The sequence below is a fragment of the Lissotriton vulgaris genome, chromosome 1_1 (genome assembly GCF_964263255.1).
Source record: "Lissotriton vulgaris chromosome 1_1, aLisVul1.2, whole genome shotgun sequence".
In the NCBI taxonomy this organism is placed as follows: Eukaryota; Metazoa; Chordata; class Amphibia; order Caudata; family Salamandridae; genus Lissotriton; species Lissotriton vulgaris.
In genome coordinates this window covers 1,062,195,404-1,062,222,315 of record NC_141685.1, presented here as the reverse complement: position 1 = coordinate 1,062,222,315, position 26,912 = coordinate 1,062,195,404, and the positions used below count along the sequence as shown (strand labels likewise).

General features: G+C 45.1%; 1 protein-coding gene across 2 annotated transcripts in view; it reads left to right on the top strand.

Annotated features, from left to right (window-relative positions):
- GGA1 (golgi associated, gamma adaptin ear containing, ARF binding protein 1) overlaps positions 1 to 26,912 on the top strand; it is a 196,922-nt gene that overhangs the window by 82,137 nt on the left and 87,873 nt on the right. For both annotated transcript variants that reach the window (XM_086963036.1, XM_086963042.1), the window contains exons 9-12: positions 9,315 to 9,396; positions 11,779 to 11,886; positions 12,336 to 12,491; positions 12,838 to 12,902. In XM_086963036.1, the coding sequence (XP_086819162.1) occupies positions 9,315 to 9,396; positions 11,779 to 11,886; positions 12,336 to 12,491; positions 12,838 to 12,902 (411 nt within the window). The remainder of the gene's footprint in view (positions 1 to 9,314; positions 9,397 to 11,778; positions 11,887 to 12,335; positions 12,492 to 12,837; positions 12,903 to 26,912) is intronic.

The following is a 26,912-nucleotide window of genomic DNA, read 5'->3' as shown; positions in this document are numbered from 1 at the left end:
CAGGCGATGCGGCGGAGATACGGGGAGTCACGACAAAAGAGCCAGGTGAGTTGGGGGTGGCTGCGTGCATGTGTGTGTGCGCGTGTGTGTGTGTGTGTGTGTGTGTGTGTGTATATATATATATATATATATATATATTCACTGAAAAAACCATAGGTTTCACACCAGTTATAGTTAGGAATTAGCATTTAAAAAACCTATGAAATTCACTGAAAAAACCATAGGTTTCAGACCGGTTATAGTTAGGAATTAGCATTAAAAAACCTATTAAATTCACTGAAAAAACAATAGGTTTCACACCAGTTATAGTTAGCTGGAAATTTTACTGATATAAAACCATTGAAATTCCCACGTTATAGTTAGTTGGACTCACTATAACTTGCGCGTGCAATGCACTGCTGATGACATCACATATTACATCACTCATGACATGGTCAGTGACATCACTCATGACATCACTGATGACACCATCCTTGTAACACAGTGACAGACCTCCTTTCACTGTAAAGTAACCTTTGAAACACATATTCAAAAATAGAAACTAACATTAACAAAAAAGTGGATATACCCATACCAGTTACAACAACCAATTCAGTAATTTCACCATCTATATACAAATTCGCACATTCACCAACAGTTTTATGTATTCACTCATACATATACTCACTCATCATATGTAGTGATACCCCTATTCATTCTGTTACACACTGACAGTCATCAAAAACTTACTCATACATATACTCACACATGCAAATAAACTAATAAACATCCATTTATTTGCATATACAACTATACACACATTAGCACATTACTTCTAAGGAAACTTACACATACTTACTCTCTTAAACAATCACTTATAGAAACACATACTTATTTAAACAGGAACTCTTTCAATCTCTCACTCTCACATATACTTACTTATATACATCAATTCTCATATATACAAGATTTAAACATATGTAGTTACTCATAAAGACACTAGTGAGAGAGGCATTCACTCTCTAACACACACATATACACACTCATCCACCCATACAATCCTACACAAATGCTGTCTTCAAAACACATACAAACAGTGAGTCAGTCATTGATGCATCTATGTGCTAAGTAACAGCCCCACCAAACCATACAGACACTCATACTGATACTAAAAAAACATGTCATGAGTGATGTAATATGTGATGTCATCAGCAGTGCATTGCACGCGCAAGTTATAGTGAGTCCAACTAACTATAACGTGGGAATTTCAATGGTTTTATATCAGTAAAATTTCCAGCTAACTATAACTGGTGTGAAACCTATGGTTTTTTCAGTGAATTTAATAGGTTTTTTAAATGCTAATTCCTAACTATAACCGGTCTGAAACCTATGGTTTTTTCAGTGAATTTCATAGGTTTTTTAAATGCTAATTACTAACTATAACTGGTGTGAAACCTATGGTTTTTTCAGTGAATTTCATAGGTTTTTTTAATGCTAATTCCTAACTATAAGTCTCACTTTATAAATAAGACTGTTAGCACTCTAGTTGTTCTTTAGAACACTCTGGTACATTCTGTCATTGGGCTACAGTTGGGCTACATCTAGTTGAAATTTGGGCTACATTTACATTTTTTGTTCTCTGGTGGCCATCTTTGGGCTACATTGGGCTACATTGGACTACATTTGGGTTACATTTTGGCATTTTGGCATATATATATATAGCCCAATGTAGCACAATATATATTTTATCAAAGTTAATTTTCGTAAAAACCACTTAAGAATAGGGCTACCAGTCCCTACAATTTTTCCCATTTTTATTTTTTTTTATTTTTTGCTTTGGAGCGCTCCCGGTGCGCTTCCCGGGGAGCGCCCCGAAAAGCGTACTTTTATAAAGCGCCCCCGGGCGCGCTCCGAGGAGCGTCCCGTAAGCGCCAATATCGCGAACGAAAACATGATCATGACGTATCGCGTAGCCGCGTCCGCGTGATACGCACGGCGTAAGCGCACCCGGAAGTACTCGAGCGAATACGATCGCGCAACGTAAACATCCGACGCGCTTACGCTACGCGACCCGGAGCGCCCCCGGGGGCGCGTAGCGTAAGCGCGTCGGGTCATGTGACCTGAAAATAACACTTTTCATTGGTTCATAACAGTTTTAGTTTCATAATGATGAAGCCCCTGGTCTTGTGACCTGAAAATAACACTTCTCATTGGTTCAGGACAGTTTTTTTTCTAAATGATGAAAGACCCCACCTTTTTTCCTTATTCTGACTTTGTCCTTTGACTGAGGAAGACCTGTTTGTACATCTCTGTACCTTTTTGATATTAATAATGGCTTCAGTAGCAGCAGCAGCTGGTGCATCTGCCCCACCACCACCACCACAACCACCAAGAGGACCACCTCAAGATTATATTGGTGGTCAAGAACAGGAGGAGGAGGAAGAGGAAGAGGAGGAGGGGAGGAGAAGATGGCTGCCTGAAGAAAATACCCCATACAAACCCAAGCCACACATTGTATGGGAGTTTTTTTCAATCCCAGAGGGCAAGAAAAAAGTGAATGCGCCCAAGGTAACTTGCCTAATCTGCAATGAGGAACTTTCACGGGGCAACCCAAACAAAAAATATTCATTTGGTAACTATACCATGATTCGTCATATGACCAGAAAGCACCCAAACAACTACTCTCGTGCTGAGTTCAGGGAACTGGCCAGTAACCTCCCCCAGTCGTCAAGGACCACCTCCCAAACAAACCAACCCACTTCATCGGGACCAGAAACATCCGAGATGATGCCTTGCATTCAGCCAAGATTTGCTGATTTTAAAATCACTTGTTCTGCATGTGGCAAGCTTATCGCCTATGGTGAAAAAAGCGTTAAGCTCATCGTCCTTGCAGGTGATAATCACAAGTGCCCCAAAAAGAAGTAATTTTTGGGGTTTTTTATTTTTTTGCTCCAGTTGAGCCAGTTTCAATTCCCTTTTTTTGTTTCTCCCCCTAAAAAAATACAAAAAAAATACAAAACTGTTTTGAAAAGCCAAAAAAAGTTCAAAAAGTTCAAAAAACACAAAATAATATAAAACAACAAAAAGAAGAAAAAAAAAAGTTCTTTTAAGAACTACCTCCAATTTCTAAATAAAAACTTCATTTTTTAAAAACTCTGTCATCTTTTTCCCTCATTTTACGCTCCCCGGTGCGCTACCTGGTGCGCGTACCGGGCGCTTCCCCCGCGCAAAACGAAAAAAAAAAAAATTTAAATGCCCCGCGGGCCCTTTCATAGCCCCCTCATCAAACCTAGGGGGTCAAGGGGGGTCTACCTTGCCCCCTTATGGTCATTTCCCTCTTTGTTTTGCCCACCTCTCGTGTCTCGATCCTACCGAGACACAAGATGGCGGCCGGTCCGGACTGTTTAGAATGTTTACAGACAACTGAGAGCCAATCAGCTTTCTGCGCGCAAGTTGCGTGGCGCGCCTGGAGCGCACTCCGGTGCGCGCACCGGAGAGCGCCTATAGATATATATATTTTTTTGAACCTAAATTACTCAAAATCCACTGCAGCACATATCTTGAGACATAGCAAAGGCACATCGGGCTACCAGACCCTACAATTTTGCCAAGTTTGGTGGAAATCCATTCAGCCGTTCGGGCTAAAAGTGAAATCGACCGCCCTATGGAAATTAACATGGGGAAAACGCGTTTTGGGACCCCCCTTTTATCTCGGCCCCCGCTTGACGTATCCCCCCCAAACTTTCAAGGAAGAACCGGAACTCGACGAGGCCATTTTCAGGAAATTTTCAGGCAGATTCGTCAACCGGTGCCAAAGTTATTCCAAATAGAATTTTGAGATTTAACATTGAAAAAAATCCTAACTATAACTACCTACTGGCGACCGCCAGTAGGTAATATATATATATATATATATATATATATATATATATATATATATATATGCAGTGTGCGCATGCGTGAGTGAGGCTGTGAATCTGAGGCATGGGATCTGCACGGCGCCGTGCGCGCCCTCGAGGGCAAATCAGACACAGCAGATGCTCGTGCATGTACGCTGTCTCACATTCCCCCGAACACGCCCACAATAGGTCCTTCGCTACGCTCGACCTAAAAACAGCTAAGCTGTGGGTATAGTTGCATACATACATTTTGCTAATCTTTGCATATACCTGCTGTCCTCCCATATAATGTTCATTTGACTCCCAAAATGCTCCATCCTATCTCAGGACGCCTTTTTAGGTTTTGACTGGCGATGCACACGTAGTGCGCATGCGCCAAAAAACCTTATGATATGTGTGTGTGGGGTCGGGTCTACACCCCCTCCTCCCATTGGCTAGCTCCATAAATGGAGGCTAGCCATTGGGAGAGGGCTCTGTCCGTCAATCTCGGACCAGATTTGGGGGCGTTCCCGAGAATTTTTGGCTTTTGGCTACGTCAGCCGAAAGCCTCTTTTCGTCAACGTCCCTGAATCTGGTCCTGGATTGAGGGCACCCGCCTTCACTTTCAAATTCCCCCATGAGACATCAGCCCAAAACACGATGATAAAAGAAGTTGGTCGTTTGTTGTAAGGCTTTCATTGCGCACAGAAGCTGAGACTTATTTATGACGATAATAATATATTTTTTTATTTATTCTTATTTATTTATGTGTTTATGTGATTATTATTATTCAGGATGACTACTTTTTGCTCGATATCGGCTCACACCCCAAGTGCAGCATTGTTCCAGATTGTAAACGTGGCTGTTTTATTAATATGTCCTAACATTCATACTATTAGCCTGGATGTGAATATATCCCAGTTCGTGCACGTTTCTGCCATAAGTGCCCGTTTCACGTGTGCGTTCGGGGTGCGTCTGGTTTCACAAGCACACACTTCTCTTTCATCCCGCAAGTGATGGACGGGTCATGTCCCGACTCTGCCTGTGGTGTGAGGTGTCCGTCCGGGGGCTCCCAGCGTCTCGAGAGAGGTGGAAAGTAAACCTTGCCCCACTTCAGGCAAGGAGTGAGTGGCCCTTCAGCCGAGGAGCTTTTACTGCCGGAGGTTACAGTATTACAACTGCCCCCCCTCTCTTCCCCCTCCCCCCCCCTTTGTTTCCCTTCCACAGTCGCGGGGGCCGCGGACTCTGAGTTGCACTTTCCCCCCTTGAACTGTTTGAACAGCGCTCGGGACCCTTCGCAGCTCGGCCCAGTTAATCTCTCCATAAAAGGGGCAGGCCGCATTCGTACCATTATCACCGTGTGTCCGTGTGTGTGCGTGCGCGCGCGAGCACTGTTTAGGGTGGGGTTGTGCACTGTGTGTATTTGTGTATGTCCACTGTTCAGTGTGTAGGTACACCGTTGAGATTGTGTTTGCACAACGCGTACAGTATGTGTGTCTGCGGTTGTACTCTACTCACACTGTGTACTCAGGGGCAGATTTATAAGCCACTTGCGCCACGTTTGCGTCACTTTTAATAATGGGAAAAGTAACGCAAAAGTGACGCAAGGGGCTTGTAAATTTGCCCCGTGATATTTAGAACTGGGACGGGGTCTAAAGAATGTGGGCTCCGTTTGGAAAGTGTGCTTGTGTGTGCGCACTTTTCGGAGCCCGTGTAAACTGTTTAGAGTATGGTTGTGCACAGGTGCATGCGTCTACACTATTCAGTGAGCGTATGTACAGCGTTTACAGTGTGTGTGCACAATGGTTAGTTGTGTATGTGCTTGTTGCGTGTGTGCTGTTCAGGGGTTGTAACCAATGTTTAGAATGGAGACCGCGCTTAAAGTGGGTGTACACCTTTTAGAAAGGTATGCGGGTCCGCTTGTGAGCGTGTGTGCGCCTGCCTGCTGTACAGGGTTTATTCTCACAGTTTTGAATGGGCACCGCAGACACAGCGAATTTACACCGTTTAGAACGTAAGCTGGTCCGCGTGTGAGTGTATGTGTGCGTGGACGCTTGGGTGCTGGGCAGGGTTTGTATTCACTGTTTAGAATGGGGACCACGTTTAAAGGTTTGTATTCATTGTTTAGAATGGGAACCGCGTTTAAAGGTTTGTATTCACTGTTTAGAATGGGGACCGCGTTTAAAGCGGGTGTACACCTTTTAGAAAGGTATGCGGGTCCGCTTGTGAGAGTATGTGTGTGCGCTCGCAAGTTGTGTAGGATATGCGCTTGTACTCGCTGATTAGAATGGGGACCGTGTTTAAAGTGAATGTACTCCCTTTAGTAGGTATGCGGGTCCACGTGTGTGTGTGTGTGCACGTGCGTGAGCGCGCTCGCGTGTGCTGTGCAGGGGTTGTACCCACTCTTAAGAACGGGGACCGTATTTAAAGCGAACATGCACCGTTTAGAAGGTAACGGGTCTGTGTGTGTGCGTGGTTGGTGCTGCATTCGCTCCCTAGGCTTCATAGGCCGGCTCTCTAAACATAAACAATTATCAAGTAGGAGTCGTGCTGGGTACGAAGTGCCAAAGGCTCATGTTTCGTGGCCATTCCACCCACGCACCTCACTCACAGCAGCTCCGTGTGCTAATGCGCAGCCTCTGCCCGCCTGCGCGCCCTCCGTGGGTGAAGGGCAGTGACCCAGGGGCAAACACGACCCAGCGCTGGTCCGTCGCTGACGGTAACTTTACACCCACCCACAGGCAGGCATGGGTAGCAGAAAGAGCGCCCGCGTCCAGATGTCCTACACAGCTTAATGTTTGAGGGAAACAAAAGTGTGGGGGTGCAGAGTTCTCATTCGAAGCCAGTCGTCGGCACTGCGAATGCTGTGATTTCTTAGAACCTGGGCTGCCAGACCCGATTCCACCTGACGCCCCTTTCTTTCACCTCCACTTCCTGTGCCTTTACCTCACTCTTGAGGCCTGATTTCTCCCTATATTGCCATTCACTGGTCCCCCTTTCTCCATTTGCCTTTCTTTTCCCAGGGTCAACCTATATCACTGAAAAAATTAACTCTAGGTCCCCAGCAATGAATGTCGTTGGCCAGCACCTACAAGCACCAGCACAAAAAAGCGCTGGCGACTTCCAGAGGCAGGAGGTTTGTATCGGTGTGTGGTAGCTAGCTGTTATTCTGGGCCGTGTTGATTAAAGGACGGTGTTATTTCCTTAAGAAACACTGTCCATAAATAGTCGCCACTCATTAGGTGGTGGCCATCTTGTGTGGTCACAAACAGCTTCCGTGTTGGACGTGTGGAGAATAGGAGGCAGGCGTCTTTGCCTTATTGCGTCGAGTTTCAATGGGGTTAATGTAATTTTGCAGCCACCTTCGCACGCACAGACTCGTGCAAAAAATGCGAACATTTTACATGCGGGCAAAAGTGCAAAAGCAACACCTTTACTGAAAGAACAGTGCATTAGGTTTGGTGCAAATATTGATATTTATGTACACGGGCACCAATGCTATCCCATGTAATCAGACCATTGCGGCACCCGGCAGGTGCACTGTGTCCCGCGTGCGGGCGTGGATGCGGTGAGTGCATCCAGGCTATGTGGGGTGAGAGAACACATCATGGACTGAAATGGGGTAAGAGTTTAGGTGTTTATAGTCAACATGTGAAATAATATTTATGTTATCAGTTCTGTGGTATTCAATTGGCTATGACACTTTCTGGGTTCATTTTACGCCCGTTTTCTGACCAGAGTAATCCAGTTGCGTCCAGTGGAACACGTACCTGCAAAAGAAGCAGAAAAACCTCGGAGAAAAAAGATAACCACTAAAATGTAGGCCGAGTAGTTCTTAAACTGTAAGTTAGGTCACATTCAGCACAAACACACGTCAGACGTAGTCCAAAAAGAACATCCTTAAACTTACTTCCCCCAAGGCTCAAGTCGCTGCATATATTATTTCATATTTCTACTTGAGGTACCGTTGTATACCACGCCTTAAAAAACATAATTTCGTCGGAAAACACTATATGATCACTGATTTCGTTATAGAATGTTTACAGCTACATTTTATTTTATTTATTCTCTGGCAGACCCATCTTTCTCTCTTCTCTATATCTCCCTCTCCTTTCTGCTCTCTCTTCCTTCTCCCTCCTGCCCCCTATTCCATCTGCTCTCTCTCTCCTTCCTTCTTGCTCCCTCTCTATCATGCTTCTCTCTCCTGCACTCTCTCTTTTTTTTCTTTTAACTCTTTATCTTTCTCTTTTCTCTCTTTTCCTCTTTCCAACCCTCTCCGTGTTCCTCTTCCTCCCTATCTATCATTCTTCTCTCTATCTCTATCTCCATCTCCTTTATGCTTTCTTTTCCCTCAGTTGTCCCTCTCCCTCCTGCTCCCTCTTCCATCTGCTCTCTCTCCCCCTCCTTCTTGCTTATGCCTTACCTCCTACCTTCCTTTTACTTCCTGCTTTCTCTCTCTCCTGTTCTTACTCCCGCGTCCTCTCTCCATCTCCCTCCTCATCTTGGCTTCTTTCTATCTTTTACTCTTTCTGTTTTCTGCCTTCTCACTCCATTCTGCCCTTACTTTTCTTCCTGCCTTCCCTCTCTCTTGATCTCTCTCATGCGTCCTCTCTCCTCCTCCTTATCTATCATGCTTCTCTCTCTTGCACTCTCTCGCGTGCCTTTCCTCTCTATTTGCCTTCTCTCACTCTCTTCTTTCAGTCACCAACTCTCTCTCCTTCTTTTCTTGCACTCTCTATTTTCCTATTGCCCTTTCTTTGCCCCTCTCTCCTTTTTCATCTCTCTCTTCTTCCTACCCTTCATTTCCATCTCTCCATTTCTCTCTCCTTCTTGTCTTTCTTCACAATTAAATCTGAGGGCCTGATGTACATTGCCAGACAAGGGGGGGCTCTCTGTGTGTGGGCGGGGGGCTCTCTGTGTGTGGGGGAGGGGCTCTCAGTGTGTGGGGGAGGGGCTCTCAGTGTGTGGGGGAGGGGCTCTCAGTGTGTGGGGGAGGCTCTCATTGTGTGGGGGAGGCTCTCATTGTGTGGGGGAGGCTCTCAGTGTGTGGGGGGCTCTCAGTGTGTGGGGGGCTCTCAGTGTGTGGGGGGCTCTCAGTGTGTGGGGGAGGCTCGCAGTGTGTGGAGAAGGCTTGCAGTGTGTGGAGGGAGCTCGCAGTGTGTGTGGTGGGGCTCACAGTGTGTGGGGGGGCTCGCAGTGTGTGGGGGGGCTCGCAGTGTGTGGGCGGGGCTCTGTGTGGGTGTGTGTTGGGGGGGCTCTCTGTAGGTGTTTGTGGGTGTCATTTGCGAAAGATAAAGCTAGTGGCATTGCAAATGACAATGCCAATTATTTATGTTAAAAAAAAACATAAATAAAAATAATGTCAAGAGCATTGCCAATAGCTCAAACTTTAACAAAGGGAAAACCATTGCATTGTAAATGCTTATTACCTAAATGCCTTTTATCCTTCATCCTCAGGAACTGTACCAGAGATGCGAGAAAATGAGACCCACCCTCTTCCGATTGGCCAGTGACACTGAGGACAACGATGATGCTTTAGGTAGGCCCAGTTTGTCTGACTTTGATATGTGTTTTTGTCTCTTCACACTCTGTTGGGCCATTCCATTGCATGGCGGACTCACTGGTAATGACTGAACATGCTGCTCAGTTACACTTGATATTAAGGCTCTGCTGCTCTAATGAGCTTAAAAAGAAATGAAACAGAGCACAGCAATTCGCCAAATGGAAATTGCATTTTAAAATGAGAATGGGTTGAAAATTGAATCACTACCATAAACCAATAGGAATAATGACTTGGAGGCGGACCAGTGCCCCATAGTCTCACGCGAGGTACACACCTGCATAATATTAAATGCTGATTTCCCTTAATGCAAACACAACTCTATGTAATGGCTTTCTGTGATGTTCAAGGTGATCCACTTGTTTTCCTGTCCATTCCCTCTTCTTGTGTGAAGTAATATTGTTTACAGACTGTAGAAGTAGCAATTGTTGTCAGGACCTATCCGTGAAAGAATTTTTACATTTGGGTTTTCGAGCATCTAGGCAATTTTGTGGACGTAGGTACCCAAAGAAGTTCTGCTCTAGGTATCATCTCAGAAAGCAACACAATGGTTAGGCTATTGGACCCTAGGTATATATTAGGGTGTGTATTATGTGGTTGTGAAATGCCAAATTGTAGAAAAAAAACTGGCTTATCAGAACAGTTCGATGTCAGCTATAACAAAATGCATAAATCTATTTATGCTTCCGATTATCATTTTTAATAATCTGCATATTTGTTTTTGTTTTGCATAGGATATCAATAATATCCTATGCCAGTGTTAACCAAAATATGGGTCAGTGGAACTCAAAGCCTATTTTTTGGTGAGTTGTGAAAGTCCAAGCAGTAAATACAATGCTTTTAAATTCTGTGCATATCGTCACATTTTCTGTGCTCCAAAGAATACCGGGATCTGTGTTTACAAATTCCTGTAACTTTTCAGTTAAAAAAGTAAAGTTACTTATGTAACAATGTTTCCTAGGAAAGCAGAGACATAACATTAGCCCCCACAGCCCCTTCTGTGCAGGGGGCAAACTCCAAGGGGCCCCCTGTGAATCGCTGGCGGGCCCATAGCCTGAGAGCTCCTCGCTAGGTCCAGAGCATGGGTGCCCCCATCCATGTACTTTGCAGGGGGTACCCTAAAGTTTCGTTCGGCCAATGTAGGGAAGGCTGTACAATTTCACTTTTTTGTAACTCACAGCAAAATGTAAATAATTGTAAATAAACTGTCTCCATTCAGCAGTTAGGAAGACAAAAACTAAGCACTTTTTTTGTAATTCTGAAGTGAGATGAAAACAAAGATTTTAATAGGGTCAATACAAATCAATACAAGTGTTTCTGGTGATGTTCAAAAGATAAATATGCACTGAAACCTGATTTCAACTCATTATTTGTGTTCAATATAGTTTTATGAGTAAAACTGAGTGTCTGTGCAAATTTAGTGGCCTTTTTTAATGGAAAATGTGCTGTCAGTAAATGACAGTGTGCTACCACATATTGCTTCGTTATATTTAAAAAATCACCTGCCCCATGTCCATTAAAGCTATGTGAGTTGCAAAAGTTTGTCATTTTAATATCTGGCTTGTCGTTCTAAATAGTTTATTAAGCACTGCCCAATGCAATTGACAATTGTTTTTTTTTGGTTTGACTTTTATTCTAATTTTTCCTATAGAAAAGGAAGGAATGGGGAATTATATGTGTGTACATGCGCTGAAATATGCAGGCATCAACATGCTTCAAAGTTCACACACAAGTCTATAGAATAGTACAAAGTCACAACTTTGCTCTCTATCACACTTTCTTTGAGGCTTGCGAAGGTCTCTGCAGTCTCGCTGTTCCCAATGCATGGGCACCCATCTCACTGAATTGCATAGATAATGCGAAGACGAGATACCCCTACCTTGTCACTGCAGACAGAGAGATGAAAACAAACGTGAGATGATTTCTGTAGGGATGTGGGTGTTGGAGATCTTCTGAATCCATTGAAAAAAAAATCGTAACACCCACGTTTCTAAAATGTGCAACACATGATTGGACCAATGGATGTTTTTCACTCCCTTTGTGGCAGTGTAACAGTGAACTAATCTGTGGCTTTGATGCATTGTAGGGAAGAGGTACTGGTGCCCCTTCTCACCCTCATGGACATTGGCATGCATTTTCCTGTTCAATTGCCATGAATTAATGTTTTTGCCCCCTCCCCCTTCTCCCTCAGCCTCATTCCAACTTTGCTCTGTTCTTCAAACCCAATAGATGGCTATTTACCTTCTGGCCATCCTGAGCTTTTGAAGGTGGCGACATGTGGCTGACGTGTTCTTGTTGCTAGTACCTTCTGTTGTTGGACACGCAGGTCTCTTAAAATGATCATTTGATTTTAAATTTCAGCCGAAATCCTTCAAGCGAACGATAGTCTGACACAGGTGATCAACTTGTACCGACAAGTGGTGCGAGGGGAAGAAATTAATGGTGAAACACCTAATAGCGCCATCCCAGGTGAGCGTGCTGCTGAGTTTTGGATAGTCACTGTCGGGATGATGACATTTTAATGCAGGCTGGTGCATAGTGAATGCTGAGATACGCGTTAATTAAGAGTGGGGAAAAAACTAGTTGCAGATCTTTCTGGAAGGAATCTGGAAAGAGGGAGCTCTGGAGGATTAGTGTTTGAGTAAGCCAGGAGTAGAAGGAAAGGCTTAGGGTTTCTTCACAGGATGTTAATTGTAGGCACGTTCTCTGCTTCCTGGAGGTTTCTCAAACCTAGATTCCTCTGTTGGGGATCTGTTGTAGGGGAACAATGAGGGCCAAGCTGGTCAAGGGACCTAGATTCATGAAATAGATGAAAGGAATATGTATTTGGTTGTTTTTCATGGGTAAGGTCAGAATGGTTCACAATCCTTGTCTCTGCAGGTCTTGCTGATAACAGTGAATCCCCTTTTTTCTCCCAGGAAGCTCCTCTGCTCTCTTGGATCTCTCAGGCCTGGATCTGCCCACTGGGGCTCCCACATACCCTTCCTTCCCCGCTCTTTCTTTAGAGCACAGAACATCCAACCATGAGCCTGGGGCCTCCGCATCGCTGCTGGATGATGAGCTCATGTCTCTGGGTAAGATCTGTCCCTGGCAGCCAAAAGATGGCAATCATGCCCTACCTCAGAATACGTCATTCCATGTTTCAAAATTCAGTCTCTTACCCACATTCTGTTCTCCTCTTTGAACTTCTTTAGGTTGTCTCTTTATCTCTCTCTAGTTCTCTCTTATTTCTCACTCTTCTTACCTTTCTTTATATGCCCCCTCTCCTTTCCTCCACTTGTCCATTGTTTCCAAATTCGTCTTGCTTAAGTTATACCATACTTCTTGCATCTTTTTTTCAGCCTGTCCTTCCCTCATTCTTGGGTCAGTTTCCCTTCACTTGCGATCCCTCTAATGTCCGTCTGTTTGCCCTCCTTACAGGAATTAGTGACCCCACCACCTCTAGTCAGAACATCACAGATTCTGGAGGATGGAATACCTTTCAGGTAGGATGGTCTTGGGCTCGGATACAGGCTGTTGGTGGTGGAGGGTAGGACTTGAAACTTGCACAAGTTGAAATCAAATGACCTATAGATGCTGGTTTTTGGGCGTGATACCAAAAAAAAACAAGAAGGGAACTGCCATAAACTCAAATTACTAAGACGACTGAGGGTAAGTCATAAAGGAACATTATTTGATGGATAATTCTTACTGTAGATTCTCACTTTTTGAATCACCTGATGCACAAGACTGGATCCTGATGCACTGACAACATGGAGCTGCATAAAGGTGTCACTCCTGCGCCCTGGTGTCTATTCTTTTTTTCATTCCCGTTAACATGGCTCAGTAGCTCAGGTCCTACCGATTTTGCTTCTTATTAAAGTCCCTTCAGTTCAAATTATTTTGGCAGTGTGTCGAAATGTCTACCGCAAAGAACACTGATTTCCAGTGTCACAATATGGAAATCAATGTTGGTCTTTGATTGGCATGAATTCTGTCTGTGATGCTTTTGCATCAAAGATGGCACAAGTCCAGTGACAAATGCACCCTGCTACATCCCAAAACCATTGGGTAATGAGAATCCAAACTCTCCTTTGCTGAACATAAGCAGCTGAGCCATTCTCAATCCAGATGGCATAGCTGGTTCCAGTCCATGCTGCCCTCTTCAGGTAAAGTTGCGAGACCAGTTAAAAAACAAGCATTTGCAATGCAATAGGTCTTGCATTATGAAAGTTTGAGCTATTGGTCTTGTAAATGACAATTTTTTTATTTATGTTTTGGTTTTGAAAATAGCTAAATTATTAGCTTTGTCATTTACAATGCCAATAGTTATAACTTTTGCAAATGTGACACCTATAGCATTTGTAATGCAACATGTTTTGTATTTACGTGACTTAGATGTATTGATATTACAAATAACAATGGCTTTTAATTTTTTTAAATAATTAATACTTAAATAAAAGTGATTGTAATTTATAATGGCAATAGCTTAAACTTTTGTTAATAACTTTTATGAAGATTATGTTCAGTGTATTTTATTGTGATGAAAATCCAAGAACCGAAGTGAAATATTAACATCTTTTTGTGACATTTGTAATAAAGCTTGAAACACTGAGAGAACATATTTGAACCAGTTGTTGTTGAATGGTTGCACAAATTGATGCTGTGGTTGCGCTGAGTGATGCTGTAGTGGCGCTGAGTGATGCTGTGGTGGCGCTGAGTGATGCTGTGGTGGCGCTGAGTGATGCTGTGGTGGCGCTGAGTGATGTTGTGGTGGTGCTGAGTGATGCTGTGGTGGCGCTGAGTGATGCTGTGCTGAGTGATGCTGTGGTGGTGCTGCAGATTGATGCTGGGGTTGCGCTGAGTGATGCTGTGGTGGTGATGAGTGGTGCTGTGGTAGTGCTGAGTGATGCTTTGGTGGTGCTGAGTGGTGCTGTGGTGGTGCTGAGTGATGCTGTGGTGGTGCTGAGTGGTGCTGTGGTGGTGCTGAGTGGTGCTGTGGTGGTGCTGAGTGGTGCTGTGGTGGTGCTGTGGTGGTGCTGTGGTGGTGCTGTGGTGGTGCTGAGTGGTGCTGTGGTGGTGCGGAGTGGTGCTGTGGTGGTGCGGAGTGGTGCTGTGGTGGTGCGGAGTGGTGCTGTGGTGGTGCGGAGTGGTGCTGTAGTGGTGCGGAGTGGTGCTGTGGTGGTGCGGAGTGGTGCTGTGGTGGTGCGGAGTGGTGCTGAGTGGTGCTGCTGAGTGGTGCTGTGGTAGTGCTGAGTGGTGCTGTGGTAGTGCTGAGTGGTGCTGTGGTGGTGCTGAGTGGTGCTGTGGTGGTGCTGAGTGGTGCTGTGGTGGTACTGAGTGATGCTGTGGTGGTGCTGATTGATAATGTGGTGGCGCTGATTGATAATGTGGTGGCGCTGAGTGATGCTGTGGTGGCGCTGAGTGATGCTGTGGTGGCGCTGAGTGATGCTGTGGTGGCGCTGAGTGATGCTGTGGTGGCGCTGAGTGATGCTGTGGTGGCGCTGAGTGATGCTGTGGTGGCGCTGAGTGTTGCTGGGGTGGCGCTGAGTGTTGCTGGGGTGGCGATGCTGGGGTGGCGCTGAGTGATGCTGGGGTGGCGCTGAGTGATGCTGGGGTGGCGCTGAGTGGTGCTGGGGTGGCGCTGAGTGGTGCTGTGGTGGTGCTGAGTGGTGCTGTGGTGGTGCTGAAAAACTCTGTTGATGTAAATAAAGCAAAACTCTCAAAGTCTATGCTGAGAAATGGATCTATGGGAAAGCGCTTGGAGATTATAAATAAGCACGTTAGGGTAGTGGTATTCTGTGCTTGTAAGAGAAGGCGCCAGTCCAGTTGGAAATCGCAAAGGGGTTGCAAACCACTCTATGAGAAAGCGCATCACGGTCACTCTGCTTGTAGAATGACAATGGCCAGAGCACATGGGGATAAAAGCACTGAGTGTGTGCAAAAAGATTGGCTGGTGCCTGAGAACTTGCTTTCTAGTCCGTCTTGGTGAATTGGAAATTCCGGCACTTGCGCAAGGGAATAGAATCCCCCGTGCTTTTAAACGATGGAGACGGAAGCATTGAGTGTTTGAAAAAGGGAGACTCCCTCGCCTCGTTCTTTCACCGCAAGATCGCCGACATACACGACAGCTTCGGCGCACAGACCAACAACCCTACCACCGATCCAGCGCACCCAACCGACACCCTCTGCACCTGGAACCCGGTCAGCACCAAAGACACTGCCCGCACTATGAGCACCATCCACTCCGGCTCCAACCACCGACCCATGCCCACACCACATCTCTAACAAAGCCGACTCCATCATCGCACCCCAACTCTGCGACGTCATCAACAGCTCCTTCGCATCAGCCACCTTCCCAGAGAGCTGGAAGCACGCCGAACTCAGCGCCCTCCTGAAAAAACCCACCGCGGGCCCAACGGACCTCAAGAACTTTCGACCCATCTCACTCCTCCCGTTTCCTGCCAAAGTCATAGAGAAGACAGTCAACCAACAACTCTCCGCCTTCCTCGAGACAAACGGATCCCTCGACCCATCACATTCCGATTTCCGAGCTAACCACAGCACTGAGACCGCCCTCATCGCAGCCACCGACGACATCAGGGCTATGCTTGACAACGGGGAAACCACTGCACTCATCCTCCTGGATCTCTCAGCAGCCTTCGACACGGTATGCCACCCCACCCTGATACAACGCCTCAACGACACCGGAATCCAAGGTGCGGCCTTAGAATGGATCATCTCGTTCCTCGCCGGTAGAACCCAGAGAGTTCGCCTCCCCCGTTCCGGTCCACGGCTACCGAAGTCATCTGCGGCGTCCCACAAGGATCATCGCTCAGCCCCACCCTCTTCAACGTCTACATGAGCAAACTCGCGGCCGTCGCACGCAAACACAACCTTAACATCATCTCCTACGCCAATGACACACAGCTGATCCTCTCCCTCACCAAAGACCCCGCCACCTCCAGAGCCAACCTCCAGGAAGGAATGAAGGACGTCGCGGATTGAATGAAGCTCAGCCGCCTGAAGCTGAACTCAGACAAGACGGAAGTCCTCATCCTTGGACCATCCCCCTCGGCCTGGGACGACTCCTGGTGGCCACCTGCCCTTTGCACCGCCCCCGAACGCACAGACCAGGCACACAACCTGGGCTTCATCCTGGACTCCTCCCTCACGATGACCAAACAAGTCAACGCCGTCTCATCATCCTGCTTCAACACCCTGCGCATGCTCCGGAAAATCTTCAGATGGATCCCCACCGCGACCAGGAAAACGGTCACCCAGGCCCTCGTCACCAGCCGCCTAGACTACGGAAACAACCTCTACGCCGGAACCACAGCCAAGCTCCAGAAAAGACTGCAGCGTATTCAGAACTCCTCGGCAAGACTCATCCTGGACATCCACAGCCACATCTCTGCCCACCTGAAGAATCTGCACTGGCTCCCCGTCAGCAAGAGAATCACATTCCGACTCCTCACCCACGCACACAAAGCTCTCCAGCAGTAGAGACTCCCCCCCCCCCCCCCCCCCCCCCCCTTCCCCAGCGACTTGAGACCCTTACGGGTGAGTAGCACGCTATACAAATGCCTTGATTGATTGATTTATTTGCGGGTGCCATGGGAGCTCGCTTCCTAATCCGTCTTTTAGAGTGGATAATATTAGAAAATGCACACAGGGATGTAAACCCTCAGCGCATGTAAAGTATACAAACGTGAGAGAATTCGCTTACCTGTATTGGAGCTATCGGGTCACCAGTGCTTGGCTTCAGTCTTGAATAGAACTGTCAACCAACTGGTGAAATACTGGAGTTGAGTTACGTCACGGCCAGCACGCCGAAGGTGTGCATGGCCTGTGACAGCAGCTAAATACTGTTATCTCTGGCATCAAGAACCAGGAAGGTCAAAAGTTAGTGTAGATGATACTGACGAGTTACTGGTTAAACTCAGGACACGGGAATACGTGCAAATCCGTGTCCCGCTTATAGAAAGTTGCAAACAAAACAGGTAATGGACCGAATGTGGATCAATGTCAAATATATATAGAAAGTTAACATACTTTTTGGAACGAATAAAAGTGATGTTTGTAGGATACTGACAACTCAATTAGACCGCGTTGTGGGCGATTTAATAATGAAGGGGAGAAAGAACATGTAGTGTAACAAGCCCGTTCTGGTAACGGAAGAATCAAGAGTCCACATCTTGTATGTTTAAAAATACCAGATGCCTGTTCTGTTACGATAAGACTCACAACAAGCATTGGCGGCCCCTTTGAAGTGAAGCTCACGGCCTCGCGGCCGTGAAAGTGAGAGCGGGATGTAATTAGGGGGGAGAAGAAGTGAGCCCGGGCGCGCACTGAGCACGCTGGGAAAGCAACAGATGCCTGTGGGAGGGAGGCTGATGGCTTTGATGTGGACGCGCTTTCCGCACGAGTGCACCACACGAACTGTCCGAAATCCGCGATGGTTTCAGACCTTGGTTTGCCCACTATACTCTTGTCTATTATCCATTGCGGGATTAATAGGAGAGACCTAAAAATGGAGAAAAAGTAAACATGGCTCTTAAACGTCCAGGCAACCTGTTATGTATAGGGGCGCAAGCAGGAAAAGTGTGCCCCATTACATTGAATGCGCTGCCCCCAGGGAAGCTGGAAACTCGTGCTACCCCGGGGATAGCGCATTCAGGTGAAAAACTGAGCTGCTTTGAAGCAGACGCTCCGTGTTTCACTGTGCAGGCGACAACCCGCCTGCACTTTTAAAGGGGATTAAAAATCCCTTGCTGTCCGCTGCAATGAGTGACTGCACCGCCTGCAAGGAGATGTCTGAGTGGTCCATAGGACCCCCTTTTCCCCCTACAAAGGGCTGCTCTTGGGATGCACTAAAACCAACACCTTTTAGGTGGCACACTGTCATTGCACCTTCTGACAACCCCTTTGCGCCCGTGTCTATAATACGGCGTGGGTGCAGAGGCAAAGGGGTTCCCTCATTTGCATGGGGCCATGTCCCCATGGTAGTGACGCAATGCTCTCTTAAGAAAGCGCTGGCGCTCTATGTGCGCCAGTGCTTTCAGTATTACAGAAGGGGCTGCCCAAGCATCTGCGGCCCCTTATGTAATACCAAGGTGCCCCAGGGGGGGCGCAACGCTGGGGAAAACATCTCTTAGGCCCACCGGGGCACTTTGTGAAATGCAGCCACAGATGCTCCTGTTATCAGGTGAGGTCTTGCAGTCGTCATTCTAAAAAGACGATGCTAGCTTCTATTTTTTTGGGACGTGATGGACAAATCTGGAGTGGATGCGTTATGAGTTTGCCTGTCCATCATAAACTCCTCAGCGGGTTGAGACCTTCAAGTAGGCCATGCTATAGATCTTTAATTTTATCTTGACTAACTTTTGTGCACCTTCTGGTCTCTCAGACCCAGCAGGCCCCATGTTGCACTTCCACATGTGAGTCCTTCCCTGACACCGGCTGACCTCAGACAAAGTGCTGAGCTGGATGCTTTCACTAGAGTTCATCCCCTCCTCCCCAAAAGCTCGGCCTAGGTAGCAGATGGATGCTAATATTGGATCTGACTCTGAAGTCGTACAAGGTTTTCAACCTGCCCAACATGATGATGAGCGGTACAAAAGGGGGTGGTGATGGACGGAGCATCTGAATCAATCAAACACTCACACCCAGATTTTTGTTGCTGATTCCGAGTGGAGAAGGCTGTTTCTGTGAATTCCGGTGACCGCTAGGTGGCGATCACGTGCGCGGCCCCAGAGCGGCAGAGCAAAGCTGCATCGGTGCCGAAAGGAGCCGAAAGGAGGTTGGAGGTCGGTGGCGGCGGTAGTGAGTGAGGCGAGCCTTTAGGACTGGGGGGGAGTCCTGCTCGCTCGCCCGCCAGTCGGCCGGCCGGTCACAGTGTCACAGTGTCAGCTAAGGTGCCAGGTGCAAGGTGCAAGGTGCAAGCCAGACGCCGGTGAGTTGAGCACGAGAGCGCCATCTGCCCACACGAAGTTGAGCGCACAGAGGTGTTGGCGGAGCACCCAAACAGAGATGAGCAGAGATGAGCAGCGAGTGATGGGCTGTAACGGCAGTTAACCGAGGATTAATACGGTCATACCACAGAACTAACAGCAGTGATACTGCCCCGTGTTAGAACTGCAGGCAGTGGAGTGAGCGCAGCGTGCACGTCTCCCCCTGGGGAACCAGGCACGTCTCGCCAAGCTTTTCTTTCAGCTGCTGGCGGCGGAGAAAACATCCAAAACGAAAAGACAGGAGACTAAAGCCCCCTACTGGCGGACGGTGCCACGGCTAGTACCACGAGGGGTAATTTGGTATCTTATTTGGCATCCTTTGGCGTCTTGGGGGCTCTCCAGCAGAGGGAGAAGAAGGCGAAATCCAGTATAGCCCTCGCAAAGACCCCATTGAGGCGTTACTGTTGGCAGGAGCTGCAGAGGCAGGAGCAGGCAGGAGCCATAGAAGCCACAGAAGCCTCCTTTTAGCAAACTGGATATAACAGCTGCACATATCAGGTGCCCCTCACTCCACATCACAGGTGACCGGGCGATCAGGTGAGAGGGCAAGGGGGGCTGTGCAACACGGCGCTAAGAAAGCCACTGAACCCCTTAAGGATTTTAAGGTACAGACATCTGCAGTAGGAGCAGACAGTTGTCTAGAGAATAAAGGGCTCAGAATACATACAGAGCATACAGAGCATATACAAACATAAACATTCAAAACCCTTCTTAAATTAGGCTGAGCTGCAGTTTTGGAAGATTCGCTTCAGCGGTGTTGAGCCTTGTATTCACACTGACTTAAGAAAAAGCAAATAGCACTATAGTATTAACATCGCAACCCCACTGACTCTCGCCCCGTACCCTCCCCGACGGGAGCTGCCCTAACTCTGGGGTAGACGGGCTTGGGAGGGCAAGGGTGAGCTGAAGGGTAGGACCAATGACAGAAGATTGAAGGCTGTACAAAGGCTGAAGAGCGTTTATTTGAACTCTACCACTTTTTTCCTTAATTTTGGCCACCATCAATCATTTTCTTAAATTTGGGAGTGCAGCCCTAAGTGAAATATTGGCATTAAAGCAAGCAGGGATGCGTTCTGGGAAGATAAGATCATCAGGTACCCAGACCAAAAAGGCACGCAAAACCCAAGCACTTAAGTTACAAAAAAACATTAAAGCACAGACAAAGGGATTAAACCAAACCCAAACTCTAATCTCACCAATTGCACGGATGTTTGAAAAGTCAACAAAAATACCACAGAAATTTGACTTCCTGACCGATCCTACCGGGGTTTTATTGTCAATGGTATCAGACACATCCAAACATCAATTACAAATCCCAATTGAACCATCAAGTCTCCTTGAAGAAAAAGGTATGGACATAGAAGATCTAGAGAATGAAAAAATTTTAAACGAAGAAATGAATCTAAAGTGCGCAGCAAGTGAAACATTGAACCTCGATAGAGACCCTATAGATCATACTACAAAGCACGAATTACAGCTAAATGACGCAGATCCAACTGGCATTATTAAAAGAGAGATCGGTGACCCAGTACTAACTACTCCTATGGGTCAACAACCCATAGACTTGAAAAGGTCAATACCATTAGAGATTAATGTGGACATTATAACTAAGAGGAAACTCCATGAAACAAGCAATAAGGTTACTGACAGCACGACAACACTGGCAGCAGTTTCTTCACATTCAAACAAGCTTGAATGGGAACCCAGGAATATTGCACAGGAAACGTTACTACAATCACCAGCGGAGGTCGAAGTTGGTAAAACTAAATAAATTGCTTGAATTAAGAAACAACGACTTGGATATATCAAAAAGCCATGTGGTAGAACCTACACCAATAAAAATTCTTGAAAGCAATAACTCAACTTACAGGGAAAGGGAGCAAATCTGTGCGACCCCGAAAAACGGGGATGTCACTTGTCCAATTAAAGACTATAACACCATAAAAGAGGCAAAGGAAAAAAGCGATTCTGGAGCTACATGGGACATATTTTACCAAACTTCTACTCTAATACTAGAAGCACTGACATATCAGTCAAACAAAATGGATACTCAAATTGATATACTCGGAGTAATGGCTAATACAGTTTCCGGAATAGACAGAAAGTTGTCGGCACTGAACTGCTTAATAACTAAAGCCCAAGAACACGCAGCAATTAACTATTTTGAGTGTCCCTGTGAACCAATTATAAATAAACTTTCAACCATACCCGATGTAGTAAACTTAATATTGGAAGACGTAAAAGATGTAATTCTCACTAAAAACACGGGCAAAGAAGCCGGAGCAGGTCAAACCACACAGCCCGCTGAAGAGCATAACATCACTCAAACAAAAAAAAGCAGTATTGAAGAGATAAATAAACCAAAACATCAAGGAAAAACAATCGGGCAGAATGTGGAAACTGAATCACCACCCGCAGACACGCAAAAACTTTATGGACAAACAATTGCAGAAAAGGAAAAATTAAATTGCCAAGGATATAAACTCTCAAAGAGACAAAGGAAAAAAATCCGTAAGGCTAGAAATAAGTTAAGAACTCAAAATACAGTAAATGTATACCCTCCATCAGAAGAATCTCAGGATTCCGATCCGGAAGACTTAATCGAAGAAGAACCAGCTCTGACAAAAAGTGAGATGGAGGAGATCCGGCTTAATACCGAGGGCAAGAGTGTAAAAGGTGAAAAATACTATGATATCTTTAATAATCAGACAGATAACCAGACTGGAAATAAGCCAAATACCCACACAGAAACCAAACAGAATGATAATGTGCCCAAACCCCCAAAAAAACTGTGAAAATTTACCTCTTGGGAATAATATGCAGGCACGCGATAGCCAGAACGCAGTCCAGGACCCTATAGTAATAAATACTCAAAAGGGAAAGGGATGTATAGCCTGGAATTATCCATGCAATATACAAAGCGACACTAGTGATACTCAAACTGCGCTACCTAAAGTAGAGCCTAACACTGCACTAAACGAAGGAAACAACCGCTCTGGCCTAAGGATACGGAGAACAATTTGTCAAGAAAAATTCAACTCACTGAATGATCTTACAAATTCCTACCAAAGGGAAGATCACCGACCTGGTATTGGAAATCAGCCTGAAGACATTGCAACTTGTGCAGAAACAACAAACAAAAAGAGGTACATTGGAGATTATCACAGTAACAATGAGGAATTAACAGTTACAAGGAAAAATAAATTATCTGTAAAACTATGCAAAAAAAAGCGAAAATAAGATGGTATCAATTAATTCAAAGAAATTGGCACAAATAATATTGACACCAGTATACAACTCAAGAGGTTCTAGTGACATCCTTAATAGAGGGAATATTTTACATCTATTCAAATCGATTCCCACACTAGAAAAAATAACATCAAAAGACATTGAGTCGGTGGGATTTGCACATAATATGGACGGCTCTCAGCCACATACAGTCCTAACGGTCAACACCCCTCATCTAGCGGAGCATATTATAAAACAGCAAGATATTTTCGATGGTTGGGGGATCAAAATTGCTCATCCACCTCCCAAACCTTACCCGAGTCCGTTCAAAAGAAATCTCTCAAAAAACGACCTTAAGGAAGTAACGGACATCCCAGTATATTCAATATTAAAAAACCCACAGGGTAGATCACATCAGATTAATAAGGAGAGGCCGGAAGAAATAAAACTGGTAGAACCTCGGCAAATAAATGAAAGTTGGATACGGAATGCTCTGCACGATCTCTGACCGGGTAATAACCATAACCATAACAAATTGAAGGAGCGAAGAGATCATCCGCAATCAGTAACCATATGTTCATGGAACATCAATGGTCTGGGAAAAAAAATCCAAAACGCTGGAATAGAATCCCTGTCAAAAATTTATCAAATCATATGTCTACAAGAGACATGGAATACGGAAGCTTTCTTCTTACAAGGTTATAAAGGGTTCTATGTACCAGCCATCAAATATACCAAGTTTGGACGCCCAAGTGGGGGTCTGGCAATATTTATTGGTCTAGACCTGAAAATCAACCACGAACAACTGGACACCAGCAACGCGAACATACAAGCTGTCAAGATAACTATGGGGCATGATGAACAAAAAAACTGGATTAACTTACTAATACTTAATATATATATTCCACCAAACAAGACATCACGCAAGAACATAAGTTTTGATCTAGTATCATTCCTACTGGAACAACAAATGATCGATCCGACTGTCAGTATTCTAGCCACAGGGGATTTTAATATAAACTTGCTGATTAACATGACACGGAATGATTTGGTTCACTCCCAAAACTATGAATGGTCCATCCCGGAACAATCAATGGATCAAAGTCCTATTCGTAAGGTAAATTTAATTGGGAAAAACCTACTGATGGATCTGGAGGCAATAGGTTTACGTGTTCTAAACGGAAGGTTCCCAACGGATCAACCTCCCGGCTGGTCATTTCACAACCACGAATCTAAATCAAGAATTGATTTCACATTAATGTCATTAGACATGCTTGATAAAATTGGTTCCTACCGACTCAATAAGCGAATCGACAGTGACCACTGCCAGCAAATAGTGGAGTTATGTTTTGATATCTCTAGACACCAAAGTTATTTAACCACACGAGGACAGATTACGTCAATTAATCATAAGAAACTAATCTGGAAACCGGATAAAAAATATGTTGTGGAAAAAAGGGCCCAAAAATTGGCAGTTGAATGTTTTGAAAAGCATGCAACACAGTCAGCAATATTATGTTGGGAACAATTTACCGAAAAGGCAGTAGAGTTGGATAACGAAAACACAATTTTTATAAGAAATCGAAATTTAAGGGAAAAAAAAATAATAAAAAGTGACAACAAAATCAATCTTCCATACACAATTAAAAAAGTGAGGCGGACTCGTAACAAATTGAGGAAACAACTAACCAAGATGCCGGATAATGAGGATGTCAGGATACAACTCAGAAATACGAATAGTAATTTGAGGAAATTAATATGGTCTGAAAAAAACAAAACCCAACAAGAGCTATGGACAAAAATCTTTTACGCTAGTAACCAACCAAATTCCAGAGATTTTTGGAAAATTATTAAAGAAATAAACAGACCAAACAAGCATGTAATAGCCTCGCCAATATCAGAAGAGGACTGGGTAAGGTTTCTTAAAAAAAAAACTTTTCGCCGAAATTGAATCATTTACCAACGGTGGGGGCCACAAAGAGCCCACTGAAAGACCAATTGAAACGGATCAGGCGATACATTTCACAATCACTGAGGTAGCAAACTTAATAAAGAGACAAAAGGATGGAGCTCCGGGCCCCAACGGTATCCCTTTCGCCCTCTACAAAGAGGACCCCCTACTATGGGCCACCTATCTGACAAAGGTTTTCAATGAAATTATCCACACAGGGCAAATACCACAATCCTGGAGAGGGTCATTTATATCGCCCGTGTTCAAAAAGGGTAATTGGCAACTTCCGGAGAATTACCGCCTGATCACCCTGCAAGATACGGACGCCAAGTTATTCGCTGGTCTCTTATTATCAATCCTGACAGATTGGGTCAAGGAAAAGTCAATACTTCCCCCAAACCAAACCGGCTTCATTAAGGGCTTAGGCACCACAACCAATTTGTTAATTTTATCAGTTGTAATAGATAAGACACTTTTATCTAAACAGTCACTTTACTTTTGTTTTGTCGATTTCAGATCGGCCTTTGACCTAGTAAATAGATCCCTCCTATGGAAAAAACTCGAGGGCTACGGAATCCCAGGCTCACCACTGACTCTTATTAAGCTATTATATTCTGAAAACTGGGTCAAGGTGAGGATAGGTGATGGCCGAGCTCTGACCAACAAAATACTGGTGACTCGTGGCCTTAAGCAGGGATGCGTGCTTGCACCTTTACTCTTCAACTTATTTGTGGCCGATCTTACTAATTCATTAAATGAGGTAAACTCACATCCACCTAGGGTAGCTGGAAAACAAATGTCTAACTTGCTATACGCAGACGACGTGGTATTGCTGAGCCACACAAAAGTGGGACTGCAAAGACTGATCGATCGTACAGTTAAATATGCAAAGGATAACCAAATGACAATAAACGAGACTAAAACAAAAATAATGGTTGTGACAGGAAGAAAAAGACAAAAGATGAAATGGTTGCTGGGACAAACACAACTAGAGCAAGTGGAGAGTTATCGATATCTCGGTGTCCTTTTCGATGAGACCGGAAGTTTTGTACCACAAAGGGAAGATATTGTAAGGAAGGCGAACAGCTTGATTGCGGCATTTAGAACCCTTCAAAAGAATCTATCTGCACTGTCATACGGGCCACTGTTAAAAATCATAGCTGCCAAGCTATTACCATCCTTAACATATGGTGCTGAAGTGCTAAACGGTAAGGATGCCGTACTTATCAACAATGCTGTGGCAAAAACCTATAAAATATTATTCACCCTACCAAGTAATGCCTCACAAGCGCAAATAAGGATGGAATTCGGTATGAACAATCAGCAATATGTCCGGCAAGGCCAAATATTAAAAGTTTGGAATAGAGTAAAGAATGATCAGGATAATCAATTGTCTATAGCTTTGTGGAGAGAGGTGAAAGATAACCAGAAACTGCAAGCGTGGAAATACCTAAACAACGTAAAAGAAGAATTCGGAATATCAGCAATCTAGGAAAACACAATAACGCAGGAAAGCTTTAAAAAAACAATCAATAAGCTGGTTACTCACCTATCGCTGCTAAAAGACAAAGCTCTATTAGTAAAACGTAAGCACTCATGGCCAATCATAAACGGCTACAAAAAAAAACAAGTCCAACCATACCTTCATACTGCATGGTCAGTCCAAAGTAAGCGAACATTTATAGGAGCACGCTTTGGTCTATGGCCAGGTTTGTGTCATGTTCCACCCTGGAAGTCAAACGAGGGGCATACGTTATGTAGACTGTGCAAGGGGGGAAAAGAAGACATTGTGCACTTGGTATGTCTGTGCCCTGCCGTAGTCTCAGAAAGGAGGTTAATCCTCAGGAGGTTGTTAAACGCACGAGAAATAAGAACCTGTAGACAAGCAATAATGGCGTGCTTAAACCCGAATGACCTACCAATGAATGTTGCTTTTGTAAACATTTTAAATGTGATTGCCAAAAGTCTTAACGAAAATTTTATCTAGTTATATTTTTCTCTGTTTCTCTCTCTTTTTAATTACATTTACTATTTGCATGATGTTTTAAATGTGTATTGATGCTGATATTTTCTCTAAGGTCACATTTTTGTAAGATTTTAATTAATCAAACAAATAAACTTAAACACACCCAGTCAAAAGATCTGGGTTTAATCCATCACCGTTGTTTAGCCCACTCTGCCACCCCAGTTCAGACATGGCTATATGCAAATCAGTCTGACCCTGTGCCTCATGGGAACAGTCCAGCCCGAACTGCCAAGCCATGTCTTCCCTGGACCGGAAACAAGCTTCCGAGGACCGGTTTCTGGCATTCCAGCCGTCCTCA